Raw genomic sequence first — 16,932 nt, 5'->3', positions numbered from 1 at the left:
CTTCTCGTTGTTTATTATCCACCCTAACTCATGTAGGAGGGCTTTAGCAAGGCGTACATGTGCCCGAAGCTGATGAGGGCACTGGCTTACCAATAAGAAATCATCCAAGTATACGAGTAACCTGATACCAAGTTCACGTAGTTTCTGGGCTACCCAATTGGTTAATGTAGCAAAGGTTTTAGGTGCCGTTGCCAAACCGAACGGTAAGCAAGTCATTTGCCAGACAATAGTGTCATGCGTATTAGATGTCGATACTGACGTAAATCTTAAAAATCGTCTATGGGAGGCCGCCACCATTATATGAAAATATGCTTGACTTAAATCAAGTTTCATTAGCCAGTCGTTTGGCTGTATAAATGCTGGTACCTTATGCATATTGACGAGTCTAAACTTGCCTGGCTTCATATAACGATTGAGAGCCTTTAAATTGAGTACAGGGCGGTTGGAGTTATCCTGCTTCTTTACTAGAAAAATATGGGACTCGAACCCAACATTTTCTTCTGCCGGCTCAATAATACCTTGCGCAGACATACGCTGTATTTCACGCAACATTTCCGACGAGCGGTCGATATGAAATTTCACACAAGATTTAATGCTCCTCAGAGGAGGCTTTTTACAAAAGGGGATACGGTACCCGTTGATTATATCCAAAATGTGCGCTGGCGCGCCTCTGTCACTCCATGCTGCGCGGAAGTGTCGCAATCTGCCACCGCGGAACTCAGCGTCGGGGGCGCTCGTCTCTCCGCTGCTGCGCTCGTCCTCGCGCTCCTTCGGGGCGCCTGCCACCGGCCCCCCGGCCGCGTGCCGCTGCTGCGCGGTAGCGGGTGTTGGCGGCGCCAGCGCCGCCGGCGGTGCCACGAAATGTCCGCGTTGGTGAAACAGCAGGAGCCTGCCTTGCAGCTGCACAGTATCGACCCTCAGCGGATTCGTAAGGACGACGAAAAACTTTGGTAACTCCTCCCATCTTGGAAACAGCGTCAGCAAACTGGTCTTTTTGGAATAGATGACCACGTGTGGGTGGTATGCGCCGCAAAGCAGTTTTGTGGTATTTGTCCTTAACTGCCGACAATACGTGATCCCGACGTTGTTCGATAACGGCTGCTCGCCGTCCGCACACAACTTGCAGTAAGTCCTTGGATACCTCGGCATACGAGCTGCCAGCCGAGAAGGCAGCCACTAGTTTCTCATGTAGCTCCGGCGGTGCGCCGGGTAATGATAAGATATTTTTCATAGCAACTTGTACCGCTTCGCGCTGTGCGAGCAGCATGTTGGTTAATATGCCAAAGGTTTGGTCCAGAGACCTATGTAAGTATGGCTTCAACTCGAAAGGAGTCAATTCATCATTCAGTTCAAGATAAGTGAACGCTGGAGATGCTAAATATTTTTTTTTTTTGCGTGTCGGCATAGCGAATATTCGCCCAATCAGGGTCATTAAAATGCTGCAAAGTATCGACTATGGCAAGCCGTGAGGGGTCCGCTTGTTTAGTGACATCAGCTATCACAGTCTGCGGCGTCTCTAGTTTGGGGTCGGGCGAGGGCGGTGCAGCGGGCGGGACAAGGTCATCGAGCACCGCAAACGTGGTCGCTGGCTTTGCTGGCGCGTGTTCCGCAGGCACGACAGGTGGAGCTTGCACGGTGCGTGCCAAAATACTTTTAATACTAGCGACTTCCCGCGCTAATAATTCGAATCTATCGTCCGCTGTGGACCTCGATGTTGACGGAGCACGTGGTGGTAGCTGTTCGTTCACTCTTTGCACGACCGAGCGTATCATGACGTTAGCTTCCACCGGCGGTGGAGCACGTGGTGATTCTTCTTCGAGCCGTGGATTTTTTCGCGGCGGCACGTATTCCTCGCCATCTTCGCTGGACGAATTTGATGTAAATTGCATTGCGCTCGCGCATCTGCACACGACGAAGTCAAAACGCCAACTGAGTCACAACACGTAGGCGCATTCTATTTATAGCTTTGCGCGCCTACCCTCGCAGTATCGGGAAAAAATCGACTAAACTGAGACGAATCTACCCGCATTTCGCATATAAAAAGTCAAATGCCTATCTCACCGTATGTTTCCTGGGCTCCGGACGGAATTACAGACCGCATAATAACGGGTTCTTACCCATATTTCGACACTAAGAACCCGTTATTATGTGTTTTCAGACCATGATTCCAACTTGTGGAAGTGGAATTTCCTACCTTACATTTGATTGTGAGAGCGAACTACACGAGCTCATTCCACCATCCCCCTTTTATCTTCGGACTTCCAGACGTACGGCCAGGTTCCATCGCTATTTGGTGGATATGCCAACTATTCGCACAAAGCGCTTCGCATCGTCCTTCATTATGCGCTCTGCTAGGGAGTGGAATTCTTTGCCGTCTGTATTTCCGAATGTATTTAACCCGGGTGCTTTCAAGGCCAGAGTGAACAGGCTCCTTCTGGGCGAGCTCGCGCCATCTTAGGCCTCGTCAATGCCTTCGGGAAAGTCTGGGGCCAAGAGCCGTTTTTGCCTTCCCTTTTGTTTTGGTTGTCACATGTAAATAAAAGTACGATATGAGCATGTTGACCTCAATACGATGGCGGGCAGATTGCCTTCACGCTCCTACTGTATACGGGTGATTACAGTCAAGGCTGTCTCTTGATTAGCAGCGATGGAAAACGTATATGGACATTAGATGAAATATGTCATTAAATAGCCATAAAGTGAAATGAAAAGCGTATAATGACATACTGTAAATCCACAATAGTGATATTGGAAATAACGCTTGAATGGTAATTATTTGTAAAATGATGTATGTGATTTATTGCTGCAACTTGGCCTGAACAGTCCGTATCACGGTTCTTCTTCTTCTATCGTGTGGGCTCTGAGGTGATTACCAACCCCACCAACCCTGGGGACAGGGTTGCTATTGAGCCGTCAAAGGCCCCTGACATGGCTCATGTAATGACTACATCGGCTTAACGTGCCTTCCGAAGCACGGATCATCTTACCTTTGGGCAATCAGGTGATCAGTCTGTAATGTCCTAACCAAACTAGGGATCACCAAGTGATTTTTGTGATTTGTCCCCACCGGGTTTCAAACCCGGGACCTCCGGGTTGTGAGCACAACGCTCAACCACTGGACCACGGAGGCCGTACCCACACGATAAGAAGAGAAGATACATTTGGCAATAGGCTCGCCCCCTATTACCGTCATGAGCAATATAATGTACCCACTTTAGGACTCTGTCGCACTAACATATTTGCCATTTAGTGCGACTTACAGTTACATTTGTCAAAAAAGTAAATGTGACATGGTACCAAAGTGTATACATATTAATGCTCGTGACCGTACATGGGACTTAAGCATAGCTGGCGTGGAGTGGGTGTGATTACTAAACCCCTCTGGCTACCCCTTTGGGGGATACAGGCGCGATGCTATGTTGTGTTATATTATAAATTTTACTTACTATCAGAATAAAACCTTCTGACCAGAATAACCTCAAAGCCAAGCTGATGAGGGTAGACCGGAATCAGGTTATCACGCGAGTATTGAGTACCCCACTTGTTGACTTAAACGAAGGTCAAGGTTGGGCAGGTACAGTCAGAAGCAAATAGTTAGTGACTGTCAAGGTATACATATAGTTAGCAACATCCAGAATGTCCAATAATTAAGAACGTTCAAGGTGGCCGTGTAGATAGTAACACTCATATATACAGCCTATATACGTCCCACTGCTGGGCACCGGCCTCCCCTCAATCAACCGGAGGGGGTATGGAGCATACTCCACCACGCTGCTCCACTGCGGGTTGGTGGAGGTGTTTTTACGGCTAATAGCCGGGACCAACGGCTTAACGGGCCCTCCGAATCACGGAATCATCTTACTTTTTCGGACAATCAGGTGATTCAAGCCTGAAAAGTCCTTACCAAACAAAGGACAGTCTCACAAAATGATTTCGACAATGTCCCCATCGGGAACCCGGACCTCCAGATCGTGAGCCTAACGCTCTAACCACTAGACCACGGAGGCTGTTGTAACACTCTAAGTGATCAAAAACATCGGCACAACATGGACATTTTGATACGGTGGACATTTTGATAGAGTGGACTAGATGGACCGAAAGGAAATCGGAGATGTCCTTAGAAAAGATTTAGTACGATCTATTCTGAACCGGCGTGCGTGTATGAAGCGATTGATGAATGTGGAGAAAGCAAGAGAAGTGTGCCAGGATCGAAGCAAATGGAATTCTACAGTCTCTGCTTATCCCGGTGGGAAATAGGCGTGAGTTTATGTATGTATGTATTTGTATCTCGGTTATCTGGTTTCTTCGCGTTTTTTTTTAATTGGCGATAGAATGAGGGACTCTCCAGGATAAGTTCCCCAGCCAATCTATCTAAATTATATAAAAGGAGAAACTGACTGACTGACATATCAACGCACAGTCTTAACGGCTGAACGTAGGCACTCGAAATTTGGAAGGGACGTAGCTTAGGTACCGTAGAGGTGCACTAAGAAAGGAATTCCCGAAATTCCCGCGGGAACCGGAATTAGCGGGAAAAACCTTTTGTATGAAAAATCTAAACCACTTAAGTTAGACGCTTGAAATTTGGCATGCAGGTACCTTAGTCAACTTAAAGCTTAGTTGCTTCAGGATATTGCAAAATTCCCACGGGAACGGGAGTTAGCAGGAAAAAAACATTTGTATGAAAAAATCTAAACCGCGTAAGATACAAGTAGATGTTTTCAATCTAACATGCATGCATACCTTAGTAAATATAAAGTTTAGTTCTGGCTGTATTTTGAAAAATGGGAGTTAGCGGGAAAAAAAGTTGTATCAAAAAATCGAAACTGCATAAGTTAGATGCTTGAAATTTGACATGCACTCCCACACACACAAAGATCTTTATTTTACGACACGCCACGCGGATGAAGTCGCGGGCAAAAGCTAGTTGAGATTATAAAGATTAGATATAAGACAACTGGTAGTAAAATCGTTGTAAGTGGAATCCTGTAATCTCTGTTTACCCCAACAAAATATTACATAAACCTTCGAACCAGTAGCTGTAGGTATACTCAAGTCTTCAACTGCCCAAGGAGGGTAGATAAGAACCAAGTTATCACGCAATATAGCAACCCCTTACCCCACTTGTTGACTAAGAGCAAGGTCAGAAGTGTAGATACCTATCAAATAATTACTCTGACGTCTATAAACATTTGCCAGTTCACACTCATTATTCATTCATGCTCAATAACTTGATAAACACGTGTATTTCTTCTTGATATGCGAAGCTTTTAATTTAAAGTACTTTCGAATAACTTTGTCTAAGTACCTAAGTTCTTATATCGTGTGGGTTGTGAGGGGAATTACCGACCTCATCAACCCTGGTGTCAGAGTTATTATTGAGACGACAAAGGCCCCTGACATGGCTCATGTAACGACTACTTACTTACATCTGTAAGTAGTAACCGGGACCAACGGCTTTAAGTGCCTTCCGAAGCACGGATCATCTTACTTTTGGACAATTAGCTGATCAGCCTGTAAGGTCCTAACCAAACTAGGGATCACAAAGTGATTTTTGTGATATGTCGCACCGGGATTCGAACCCGGGACCTCCGGATCGTGAGCCCATGCTCAACCACTAGACCACGGAGGCCGTTTCCGGAGGACCTAAGTGCTTAGTAAAAATGTTCGGCTTATTTTAACTCCATTATTAATTTACAAATAGATCGATTGTTATCAGAATACTTTTATTAATAAATGTAGTAAGTAGTTTCAAAGGTGAGTGCGCTGTTGTAATATTGCAAGATGCCCCTTATGTTTGCTTTTTAATTATTATTTACTTACGTTACCTGTTTACTTACTGGATAGTGAGGTAAAATTCCAAAAACAACCGCTTTAAAAATTCAAGACACACTTTAATAAAATATTAAATACACAAGGCACGAAACACCGAAACTTTGAGCAATAAATTCAAATGTCCCTCGTATACTTTTTAAACTTTCTTTTTACAGTTATATTCATATTTATTTAACAAAACAACAAACTCTTATCGACATTTGTCCACTTACATCATTTTCTTCTTTATTACAAAAACACGTAAAATATTTTCACTCTTCCTTAACTCTAAAACCAGCTGTTTTCTTTTTTCATTTTGTCTCTATGCCTGCCTTTCATGTCTAGACCTTGGAATATTTCTGAGAGTTTGGTCAGTTTCTCTGTAGGGGACTGTGGGAGCCTCTGTAGCCTGCACACTTTGTCGTCCTCACTTTGTTTTAAGCAAAACGTCTCCCTCTCTCGCAGACATAACAGCTTCCCGGTCTCGGGCATAGAGGAGAGTTTAGCAACTTGTAACGCCGCCTTTTTAAACCTCGTCTTCGGCGACACTTTAGCTTCCTCCTCCGTGTTACTGGTCAATTCCACAGGCTCCAGCGCCTTCCTCGTGACGGACGAGTCCCGTTTCTTAACCTTGGCCGCGTTCACAAATATTGGCTCGATGACGTCGTACGTATTCTCCCGTATCAACTGTTGTGGCTGCGGTCTCTTATCCAGCGGGTCCAACGAACTTTTCCTCGTGTATCCGTGTATCCGCAGCGGAGTCAATGGTTTGAGCACTTCTTGTAGTTTGACCCTGCTCTCCATGGTGTTGGGCCTCTCATTCTTGTTAAGGTCGAAAACGATGACTTTGGTCTTCGGTTTGTCGTCGAGTTTCTGGCCGATGGCGGGGAGCGGGTGGAAGGGCGAGAGGCTTGGTTTGATGGGGAGCTCGTCGAGCATTCTCGTTTGAGCGGTTTTGTTCTTTCGCGGTTTGAGTTTTCGCGGCGCGTAGATGGTGGTGAGGGCGCGCGTCTTGTGCGGGTCGAGCGGCGCGAGTGGTGCGGCCGTGGGCAGCATGTGGCGTGCGCCGGGCCGCGAGCCGCCGCGCCGACAGCCGCCGCCGACCTTGGGCGCCGTCCTGCCCCCTGCCCCCCCTACACCTCACCCCTCACGCCGGACACGCTGACGCTGCACCAATTTCAACAACCTCACCGAGCACAACAAACGCACCCTGACTAATACTTGACTAATACTATAACAGGCGATTTTCTGGCCAAATTCAAGCTTTCATTGTCTTCCATGTGACAATTATTTTTGACAACGCATTTACTTTTTTTGACTTGTATTTCAACTGGTTTAATAAGTCCGTCTTGGTAATAAAAAAGTTTGACAAACAATGTACAATAACAGTAGGTACCTATCGACTGAGGACAATAACACCTAACACCTTCCAATTTGGTCGTATTCCAGACCATTTATCACAGCATTAGGGTAGAGTTCACGTTAGTTGACTGACTACAGGGTCGAGTGTCGCATCAGGGGCGGTCAAGCCAAGGGGGATGGGTAATAACCATCATTATAATCGGCTGATCGATTCGCTTGACCTTCACAGCGTGGAAAAACTCCTGTCATATGGATATGAATACAATGGACGCATGATTGAGTTTTTTTATGGATGATTTATGGTATTAGTTACCTGGAACAAACTGCTTCAGTTCAATAAGGCCGCCCATTTGTACTGTTGCTAAATGTATTGTTTGATTTTTTTTTTATGTCTAGCCGAATTTATTTGCTGGTTGGAAGAATGATAGACGGTTGATAGAAAGGCGACTGTAGTGGTCATGAATGGAAGGTACTTGCCTTGATTCTTCGCAATAGTGCCTCGTGGTGGAATTAGATATGCTAAGGTGTACTTTTCTGATTGATAGAGAATCTTTCCAGTAGTGGAATGAACTATATTGTTTATGTATTAGGTACCTACATAAATACATGACATAAATCTTAAATCTATATAATATATACTCGTATGCGAAAGGTAATTTGATCACTGACTCACTCATCAGGAAATCTCAAAAACTACACGTGCTAGGGTCTCAAATTTCGTACGGGGGTTCATTTTGGGACGTAAGTGCTCACTAAGAAGGGATTTTGGGAAATTCAACCCCAAAGGGAGAAGTGTGTCAAGATCGAAGCAAATGGAATTCCATAGTCTCTGCTTACCCCGGTGGGAAATGGGCGTGAGTTTATGTATGTATGTGTATTTAAGAAATAATTGAGATCGTCAGTGCGGGTCGGAGAGTTACAGTTCTATCATCATCATCATTTTAAGAGCCACGCTCTTGTCGGTGCAGCATTTTCCATGTTACTTTTTAGGGAAAAATAGGACAGTGGTTTCCCTCTTGCCTTCCGCCCCGCAGTACTCTGTCTGACACGAGTGGGATGGCGCCCAGAGTAGTCTATTAAAAAGCCATACTAGGACAATTCTATACGTAATATTATTCTTCATTCGTTGCTATCGTGAACTATCTGCTTCTATCACTCAAATCAGTGTCCAAGGCGCAGTAGCATAAGTTCAAGGGTTGCTAATGATGTGAACGACACAGATTGTGCGGAATTACGATTTGATTGAGCATCATTTAGGTACCTACGTACTTTGTGGAAATTGTGGAAGCTTCTAGACTAACAGTAAAGCTCAGTTGGCAATTAACTAGGTAAGTACTTACTTATTACGTAGATATGTCATCATTATCAGCCCTACGACGCCCACTGCTGGGCATAGGCCTCCCCCAAGGATCTCCACGACGATCGGTCCTGCGCTGCCCGCATCCAGCGGCTTCCCGCGACCTTCACCAGATCGTCGGTCCACCTTGTAGGTCGCTATTCGAGAACCTATCCGCCCCAGCGGCCATCGGTTCTCCTCGCTATGTGTTCTGCCCACTGCCACTTCAGCTTAGCAATCCTCCGAGCTATGTCGGTGACTTTAGTTCTCCTGCGGATCTCTTCATCGATCGAGCAGGGAAATACCAAGCATAGCTCTCTCTATTGCCCGCTGAGCGACACCCAGCCTCCTAACAAGACCCATAGTAAGCGGCCACGTAGATATGTACCTTACAATAATTGTTGGGAAATAAAATAACATAAACTCGCGACTATATCTCAATCGGGTAGTCAGAGGTTGTTGCCAACTTTTTGAACACGCAGGTTGTGCCGATGTTTTTGGTCACTTAGAGTGTTACTATCTATACGGCCACCTTGAACGTTCCTAATTATTGGACATTCTGGATGTTACAAATAGTTTGATTACACCTACCGAGTGGACGGGCGAGACAGTGCGGGGAAGCGCGGGGGTGGATACTCCGCCTAGCAAATAGAACAGGGGTCGAGTAGCTGTCTCGCCAAATAACTCGGCCGAGCGCTCGGCCGTGCACACGTAATGTTCATACACACCGAGTACTCGGCCGAGCGCACTGACTCGCCCGTCCACTCGATAGGTGTGATCAAGGCATAACTATATGTATACCTTAACTATCACTATTTGCTTCTGACTGTACAGTCACGCCTTCGTGGTCCAGTGGTTGATCGTTGGGCTCACGATCCGGAGGTCCTGGGTTCGATTCCCGGTGGGGACATATCACAAAAATTACTTTGTGGTCCCTAGTTTGGTTAGGACATTACAGGCTGACCACTTGACTGTCCGAAATTGAGACGACCCGTGCTTCGGAAGGCAAGTTAAGCCGTTGGTCCCGGTTACTACTTACTGATGTAAGTACGTAGTCGTTATATGAGTCATGTCAGGGGCCTTTGGCGTCTCAATAGTAACCGTGACACCAGGGTTGATGAGGTTGGTAATTCACCTCACAACCCACACGATAGAACAGAAGAGAGTCACGATAAAAATATGACTCATCATTCCAAGTAAGTACAACCTACCTATCAGTAATTCCCACACCATTCTCAAATAGTCGAACATAAAATACAGTAAAAGTTGACAATATATTGTTAATGCTATGCAGACGTGGTCCTGTAATCCAATATCCATTATAGCGATATCATCGGTCAGTGGGTTGCGCTAGTGCTGTTCGAATAACCACTATTATTCAACAATTTCATACCCTACGAATTCGAGTAATGAACTTGTGATTCGAATCCGACTAAGGTAACTTTAGTATACTTACTACTTCTGATGCTGCCACGCTTCAAGCGAATAAAAAAAAATGAATTACCGACTTCAAAATCTGTGTAAGTAAGTTACTTACATCATGTAATAAAAACATCAAAAACATCATGTAAGTAACTTACTTTTTATTAAATAAATAAATAAATAAAAATAATCTTTATTTTCCCTTCACAAAGGTAACACAAATTATGTAAACTTAACTAAGGTAATGTATTACATGATGTAAGTAAGTAACTTCCTTTATATTACACAGATTTTGAAGTCGGTAATTCTTTTTTTTTATTCGCTTGAAGCGTGGCAGTTACATCTAATGTTTCATTGAATTAGTACAATGTTTTGTGGTACTAAATTCTGTTTTACTACATGTAAATATTCAATCCGAATACACATACGAGGATCCGCTATCTTTCAATTTCAATTATTACATTTTTCCTCGCCTTATGGTTGTCTGGAAGGAATCGCTTTAATTGATAAGTCCGCCATTTATCATGTACCTAGTTAAGAGTCTTTTGTAGTTAATTATTTTTATTTTGCAATAAAGTATTTGTAAGTTCCTTTTTCGATTCGAGTAAATAATATTACTGAAGTCGATAACATCACTATTTTGAATATAAGTAGGTCAAGTGCACCGTTGCTTTTGGAAATGACCCACCACGTGTACAATGGGCGAGGACAACTAATCACCTTATTGATTTAGTGTAATTTCGGTACACATTTGTGATTGTCGATTCAAAGGAGTTGTAATAGAGAGAGAGAGAGAGAGAGAGAGTCGGAAGAGAAATGCCTAGGCGAATGAGATCGTAGCGTTATCCCGTTTCTCACAGGGTCCGCTAACCTAACCAGAAGATTTGGCAGGTCCGGTTTTTTTCAGAAGCGACTGCCTGTTCGACCGCGAAAGGAAAACCAGCCCAATACGTGTTAAGTCGCATCACATACCTATTTCCGAAACGCATTTGTCAGGAATGTGGATTTCCACAGGATGTTTTGATTCACCGTTAAGCACGTGATAATAATTTAACATTTTCACGCTTTAGTTTATGTTTTTAAGAAAGGCCCGATCAGGACTACTCTAGATCGGCGACCATTTTGATTTTGTGAGCGTAGGTCGCGAGTAAAGAATTGTAGCAAGTTGAAGTTGACAATGTGTGTGATGAGGTTGCCTGAAATAGGTCGCTTTAAGCGATAAAGCTGCCTATTGCCTTCTGGAATGATATTTTCTGTTCTAAATCATTAGTCACGTCTTTTATCTTTAGACCATATTCATGTTAAATAATGCTGCGATAATCCTTCCTGACAACACTTTATTTCTCTTGATGTAATAAAGGCTTTTTGGCGGGAAACGGGAACGGGACAGTTGCTTTCTTCATTGAATTATCTAAATAATTAATACGAAGTGGTGTTTTGTGGTTAATGATCGCATTAAGTTAGTCGGAAGACATTCGCGAGTGTTATTATATAGAAGTATTCAATAAACAAAGTGTATCTGCCTATTTTCGCTTCGTGCCAGGAAGCCGCTTCATAACTCGAAAGTTTATGCGGACTTTTGAGTTAATTCGTTTGGGGTTCGGAGTAGGAGTCTACTCCGAGGGTGGGGGCTTAGGTTTCATCATCATCATCTTTCATCATTTCATCAATCATCAAGAAAAAAAATACGTAAGACATGGCTGTATGGGCATAGTTCCCTTTGCCTTACCCTTCGGGGAAAACAAAAAAAAAAAAAATTGATGTAATAAAGTATGGTCCGTGGTTAGGAGGCTTTTTGGCGGGAGGCGGGAACGGGACAGTTGCTTTCTTCATTGAATAATCTAAATAATTAATACGAAGTGGTGTTTTGTGGTTAATGATCGCATTAAGTTAGTCGGAAGACATTCGCGAGTGTTATTATATTGGAGTATTCAATGAACAAAGTGTATCTGCCTATTTTCGCTTCGTGTCAGGAAGCCGCTTCATAACTCAAAAGTTTATGCGGACTTTTGAGTTAATTCGTTTGGGGTTCGGAGTAGGAGTCTACTCCGAGGGTGGGGGCTTAGGTTTCATCATCATCACCTTTCATCATTTCATTAATCATCAAGAAAAAAAATACGTAAGACATGGCTGTATGGGCATAGTTCCCTTTGCCTTACCCTTCGGGGAAAACCAAACCAAAAAAAAAAAAAGGTCCGTGTAGAAGTGGGGAAAACCGTTATTTTGTTATCACTGTGACTGTCGTTCCAGTTCTAAGAAAATCACAGTGAAAAATCACCGTGATTTTGTCACGTCGATCACTCAGGTCACAAAAATAGGAAATGGAATTCGTTTTTCATTCTTGTGATCCAAAATAACCTTCACACTTTCACAGGCTTAGGACTGTCGCATTTTTAACATTAATATTGTATTGTTTATAAATTTTCAACACAATTCCTCGTAATTGGTTTATAATAATATCGATTTTAGTGCTATTATGTGTCCCATTACGTGGGAAAATTATATCAGATTAATGCGGCGTGTTTATTATTTTGAATCATTATTTACATTGATTTTATATGTACAGATTAATTTATATATTTACATATTTATGTACATCATATTATTTTCATTTTTGCTTCTTTCCTGGGTATGATTACTGTGACATGTAGTTAAAATTTAAAAACAGCAGCTGTTGCACTTTTCGTACGCCAAGTCTGGTACGTCGTTCGTTTAGAATATTGCCAGCTTTGGAAAAAAGCCTCTCACAGGGTACAGAAGTCGCTAAGAAGTTGAGCTTTTTTCTCGCTAAAACAGCGAGATGTGGATAACTGTGCTGGAAAGTATGCCACCACTGTAGCGGGTCTTCTACTCTTCCCAATGGTGGTAAATCCAAGTACCTCTGTACTTCTAGGATAGCTTGCGAATGGGGAGTTCCTTCGGGACGCGCTGCTTGGATTATAATATCGTATTCGCCCCAAATATCAAATCTAGGCTTTTTTGCTGCAGGTTCTGCAAGTTCAGGCTCTTCCACGCGTTCTGGCTGCCGAGTTGCTTCTGTTCTTCTTATTAAACCCGTAACCAGTTCTGTCACAGATTTTTTGGCTTCAGCCGCATATATTTGGCTCTGAAACACGTGAAGCTTAAAACGCGGGTCGAGCATAGTAGTAATTCCGATGGTCTTACTACATTCCAAATTTGCAAACCGTCTTCCTGTTTCTGCCCTGAGAGACGATATTGTTCTTTTTGTAACTTCGTGGAGAGTATCGACGAAGTCTTCCACGAGTGGGTCTTCTGTTATCTGCAGCATTTGGTTGAGTGCTGACATTAGACCCCTTGTTAAAATAAGTATCTGGCTACCAGACACATATCTCTCGCCACTCATAGTCTCTGTAAGCTGATGGAATGGCTTCAACACTGTACACAATTCCCGACATATCCGCCACTCATCCGGTGTCAAGGACTCCCACCTCTCATCCATTAAGGCCATTGTTGCTTTGATGGCATCTTCAAGCTCGACAAAGCGCTCCAACATTTTTAATGTCGAGTTCCATCTTGTTGCCACATCTTGGAGAACTTTTTTAGGTGCAGAAATACCGTTTTGTTTTTGATAACTGACTAACTTTTCGGTAGCTTTCACGCTTTTCTTATAGTGTGAAACAATGTTTTTTACTTTATTTATAAGACGCCGTACTTCTTCGTCTGCAGTATCCTCCACTGTACAATTCTTCACTATTAAATTAAGCGTGTGGGCGTAGCAACCAAAATGCTTCCATCCCATTTTCTCAACAGCACTTCTCATGTTGCTGGCATTGTCAGTTACAACTATTAACACTTTGTCTTTAAGTTTCCAATTTTCGACAATGCGGAGTACGTGTTCTTTAATATTTTCGGCCGTATGCGAACCCGGCAAAATTGTGCAGTCCAACAGCACTGACTTAATTTGAAAGCTTGGATCTATGTAGTGTGCTGTTAGTCCCAAGTAAGCGTCATTTACGCTGGATGTCCAAATATCAGTCGTCAGACATATGCTTTCTGCGTCAGTTTCCAGTTTGATCTTCATTTTTGTCATGCACGTTTCATATAGTGCAGGCAAATAATTATTCGAGAGGACTTTCCTATTTGGCAACTGATAAGAGGGGTTCAGGCCTTCCACAAACGCCTTGAAACCTCGATCTTCAACTATGGAAAATGGTTGATAATCGTAAATGAACAACTGCATCAGCAGGTTGTCCAGTTTCTTTTTTTCGTTAGGGGTTATTTTCTTTTTTATATATCGAGCCATAGTTTGGTTCAACAAAACTCTTGCCGATGATTGTTGTTCTTGCCCAGTGTGAGATTGAAGAGGTGTCAGGGGTTCAAGACGCGGTTGGGACGATGCAAAGGGCTCTGGTTGTGGTTGGGACGTTGTAGAGGGCTCAGGTTGGGGTTGGGACGATGTAGGTGGTTCTGGATGCGACTGAGTTATTTTCGTGGACACGAACTGTATTGTCGGATGTTTTCTCTCCAAATGTTTTTTTAAATTCGTTGTTGATGATTTGTAACTAAGTTTTGTTTGACAAATTTTACAATTTGCCATTTTATTTCCACCCAAGTCTTCAAAACAGTTCCACAAATTACTTGATTTAATTTTTCGTGAATCCGCCATTTTTAACAGTTTATGATAATATTTAAAACTAACCCTACAAAAACCTACGCTAATTATATGTACACTTAATTACTTTTATACACCAAACTATCTATAAACAATGAAAAATATATTTACACACTTTAATTTTACTTAATCAAATAAACAAACGAAAATAAATCTTGGAAAACGCAAAAATTACTCCCACAATTACTTCCGAATTGAATGCACCTGTCACAGTGATTCGTTTTTTCATTTTCGCGCCAAATTTCAGGACACGGAAAACATAGACCTTTAAATATGTAGATATGATCAGTGTTATGCAAGTAGACAAAACACTTTCAGAGTAGAGTAGCATAAATAAAACAGTGTTAGCCAAAACAAGTAAACAAGTAACAGGTTTAAATCAAACTTTATTAAATTATAGGTATTAAAAAAAAAGTTTTATAATAATACAATCAATACTTACATAATAAACAAAATATAACAAGTACTTTATAATTATTACTTCTTACATACATAAACTCACGTCTATTCTAATCTTCATCACTATAAAATATCTAATTTATCGTATTTTATTTTCATATCTTAGCTGAAATTATTTTATTCATCTGTTCCATTCTAACAATTATTAACTCAATCAACTCTACGTAGAGAAAAAGCGCCAATAAAAAATGACCAGCGGTCGTGGCGCTAGTTTCGCAGTTTCCGCATAGATTTACTATATTTTGTCATATATTTCATTTAGTTCCATTTAAACTCGCGGTTCACGGAGCCGCGGCCGTTGCATGCGTGAATGAACGAAACTAGCTGTCTTTCTCTCTCGCACTAGCCGAAGGGGCACCGGAGAAGTACGAACGAACGTTATTTCGCTTGGATTCGAGTCAGTAGTGAAATGAGTGACTGAGAACAAAACATGTACCGGAACTATGGAACTGAGAAGGAACGACATACGTTACTCGGAACGTTGTTACTTCGCCAGCAGTCACAGTGATAACTTTAGATATCAGATCACGGTGATTTTTTCACCGTGACGTTATTTATCACCCACCTCTAGGTCCGTGGTTAGAGCGTTGGGCTCACGATCTGGAGGTTCGATTCTAGATTTTTGTGACTGGTTGATTCTTAACCGGAAATCGAACTCGAGACCTCTGAATCGAGACCCCAACGCTCAACCACTGGACCAGAGAGGCCGTTCAATTTATATTATAATGTTATGCAAATCATTGAAAGGTCACTCCGGAGGTACGAACTTGACCTTCACCGATGACTCACTTTAAGTGGCTCTGTAATTTTCTTCCCTCCGTTTCGTAATAAATTACCCCTGTACCATTTTGTAAGAAACAAACGCATTTGAGTCATAGAAAAACTCTACCTATTGAAAATTATGTCATTATTATTCAGTTAAGTACATAATTTTGCGACGGAAAATTTCACCACCAGAATCACCCCCTCAGTATTCGTTACGATGATGCATAGAGCAACACGGACCTCCGCGGACCTATGACGTCACTAACATTCTGTATAGTAATATGATTTCTGAAAGAATGAGTTGCTCTCGTAACGAAATCTAATGAAAAGTAGTTTATTAGAAAAATAAGTATACTAAATTAAAAAACTAAAATCCGACTACGGAAAAATCGCTCTATAAAGTTTGAAATACACGATAGATATTTGGAAGAATATTCTTGTTTCACATACGTAGGTAACCCTCCTTTTTGTTTCGCCTGAATCGGGTAAACATACGATTTTCATTGTGTCATTGATATATAATAATTATAATAATGTTACTTCATTGTTTTGTGTTAAAATCCGTAATCGCCTTCGGAGAGCGATCATAGTTTCACGGGTTCGAATACCGTCCCGGGCTCTACACTCTAAAAAAAATCGGTGACAGTGACGTGTATAAGAACACGTGAAGTGTCTTCCCCTTAAATTATTAAATACTGATTACTAAATAAAGAAAGACAGAAAGTTTTTCTATGACGTCACAGTGTGCTTTTTCATAGAAATTCCACAGTATTTTCGTGTTTTGACGTTTAGTAAAAACTAACTTTTTTACTGGGCATATGGATTAACATAACTCTGGTCTGTACATTACTCCAACGCTTTGCCAGACTGACCCTTAAGATACAGGTTTTTACCTAGTTTAGGGGACAGCGAATCACAACCTTGTATTTTAAGTACAACCATTGTAAACTTCATTCTAACAATATTTTATACATTGTTTTAAGTTTACGCGGTTATTATCATAATTAAAGCACATAATAACGGGTTCTTACCCCATCCCGTCATCCCGTGATCATGGCACTTGCAACAGTGTCGAAATATCGGGAGTCTCATATCCCCATTTAAACGCGGTAAGAACCCGTTATTATGTGCTTTAATTATA

General features: G+C 42.2%; 1 protein-coding gene across 1 annotated transcript; it reads right to left on the bottom strand.

Moving 5' to 3' along the window:
* Positions 1 to 5,873: 5,873 nt before the first annotated feature.
* On the bottom strand, positions 5,874 to 6,921 carry LOC126367841 (uncharacterized). The gene has a single exon (XM_050011613.1). It carries the CDS (start codon positions 6,868 to 6,870, stop codon positions 6,103 to 6,105), a length of 768 nt encoding a protein of 255 aa, XP_049867570.1. The 5' UTR covers positions 6,871 to 6,921; the 3' UTR covers positions 5,874 to 6,102.
* Positions 6,922 to 16,932: the final 10,011 nt, after the last annotated feature.

This window comes from Pectinophora gossypiella, chromosome 6, assembly GCF_024362695.1.
Source record: "Pectinophora gossypiella chromosome 6, ilPecGoss1.1, whole genome shotgun sequence".
Classification (NCBI taxonomy): domain Eukaryota; kingdom Metazoa; phylum Arthropoda; class Insecta; order Lepidoptera; family Gelechiidae; genus Pectinophora; species Pectinophora gossypiella.
This window is presented reverse-complemented; position numbering and strand designations above follow the sequence as displayed.

What these genes read in the sequence shown, in the direction of transcription:
- LOC126367841 (XM_050011613.1), bottom strand. Translation starts at nt 6,870, where the DNA reads ATGCTGCCCACGGCCGCACCACTCGCGCCGCTCGACCCGCACAAGACG.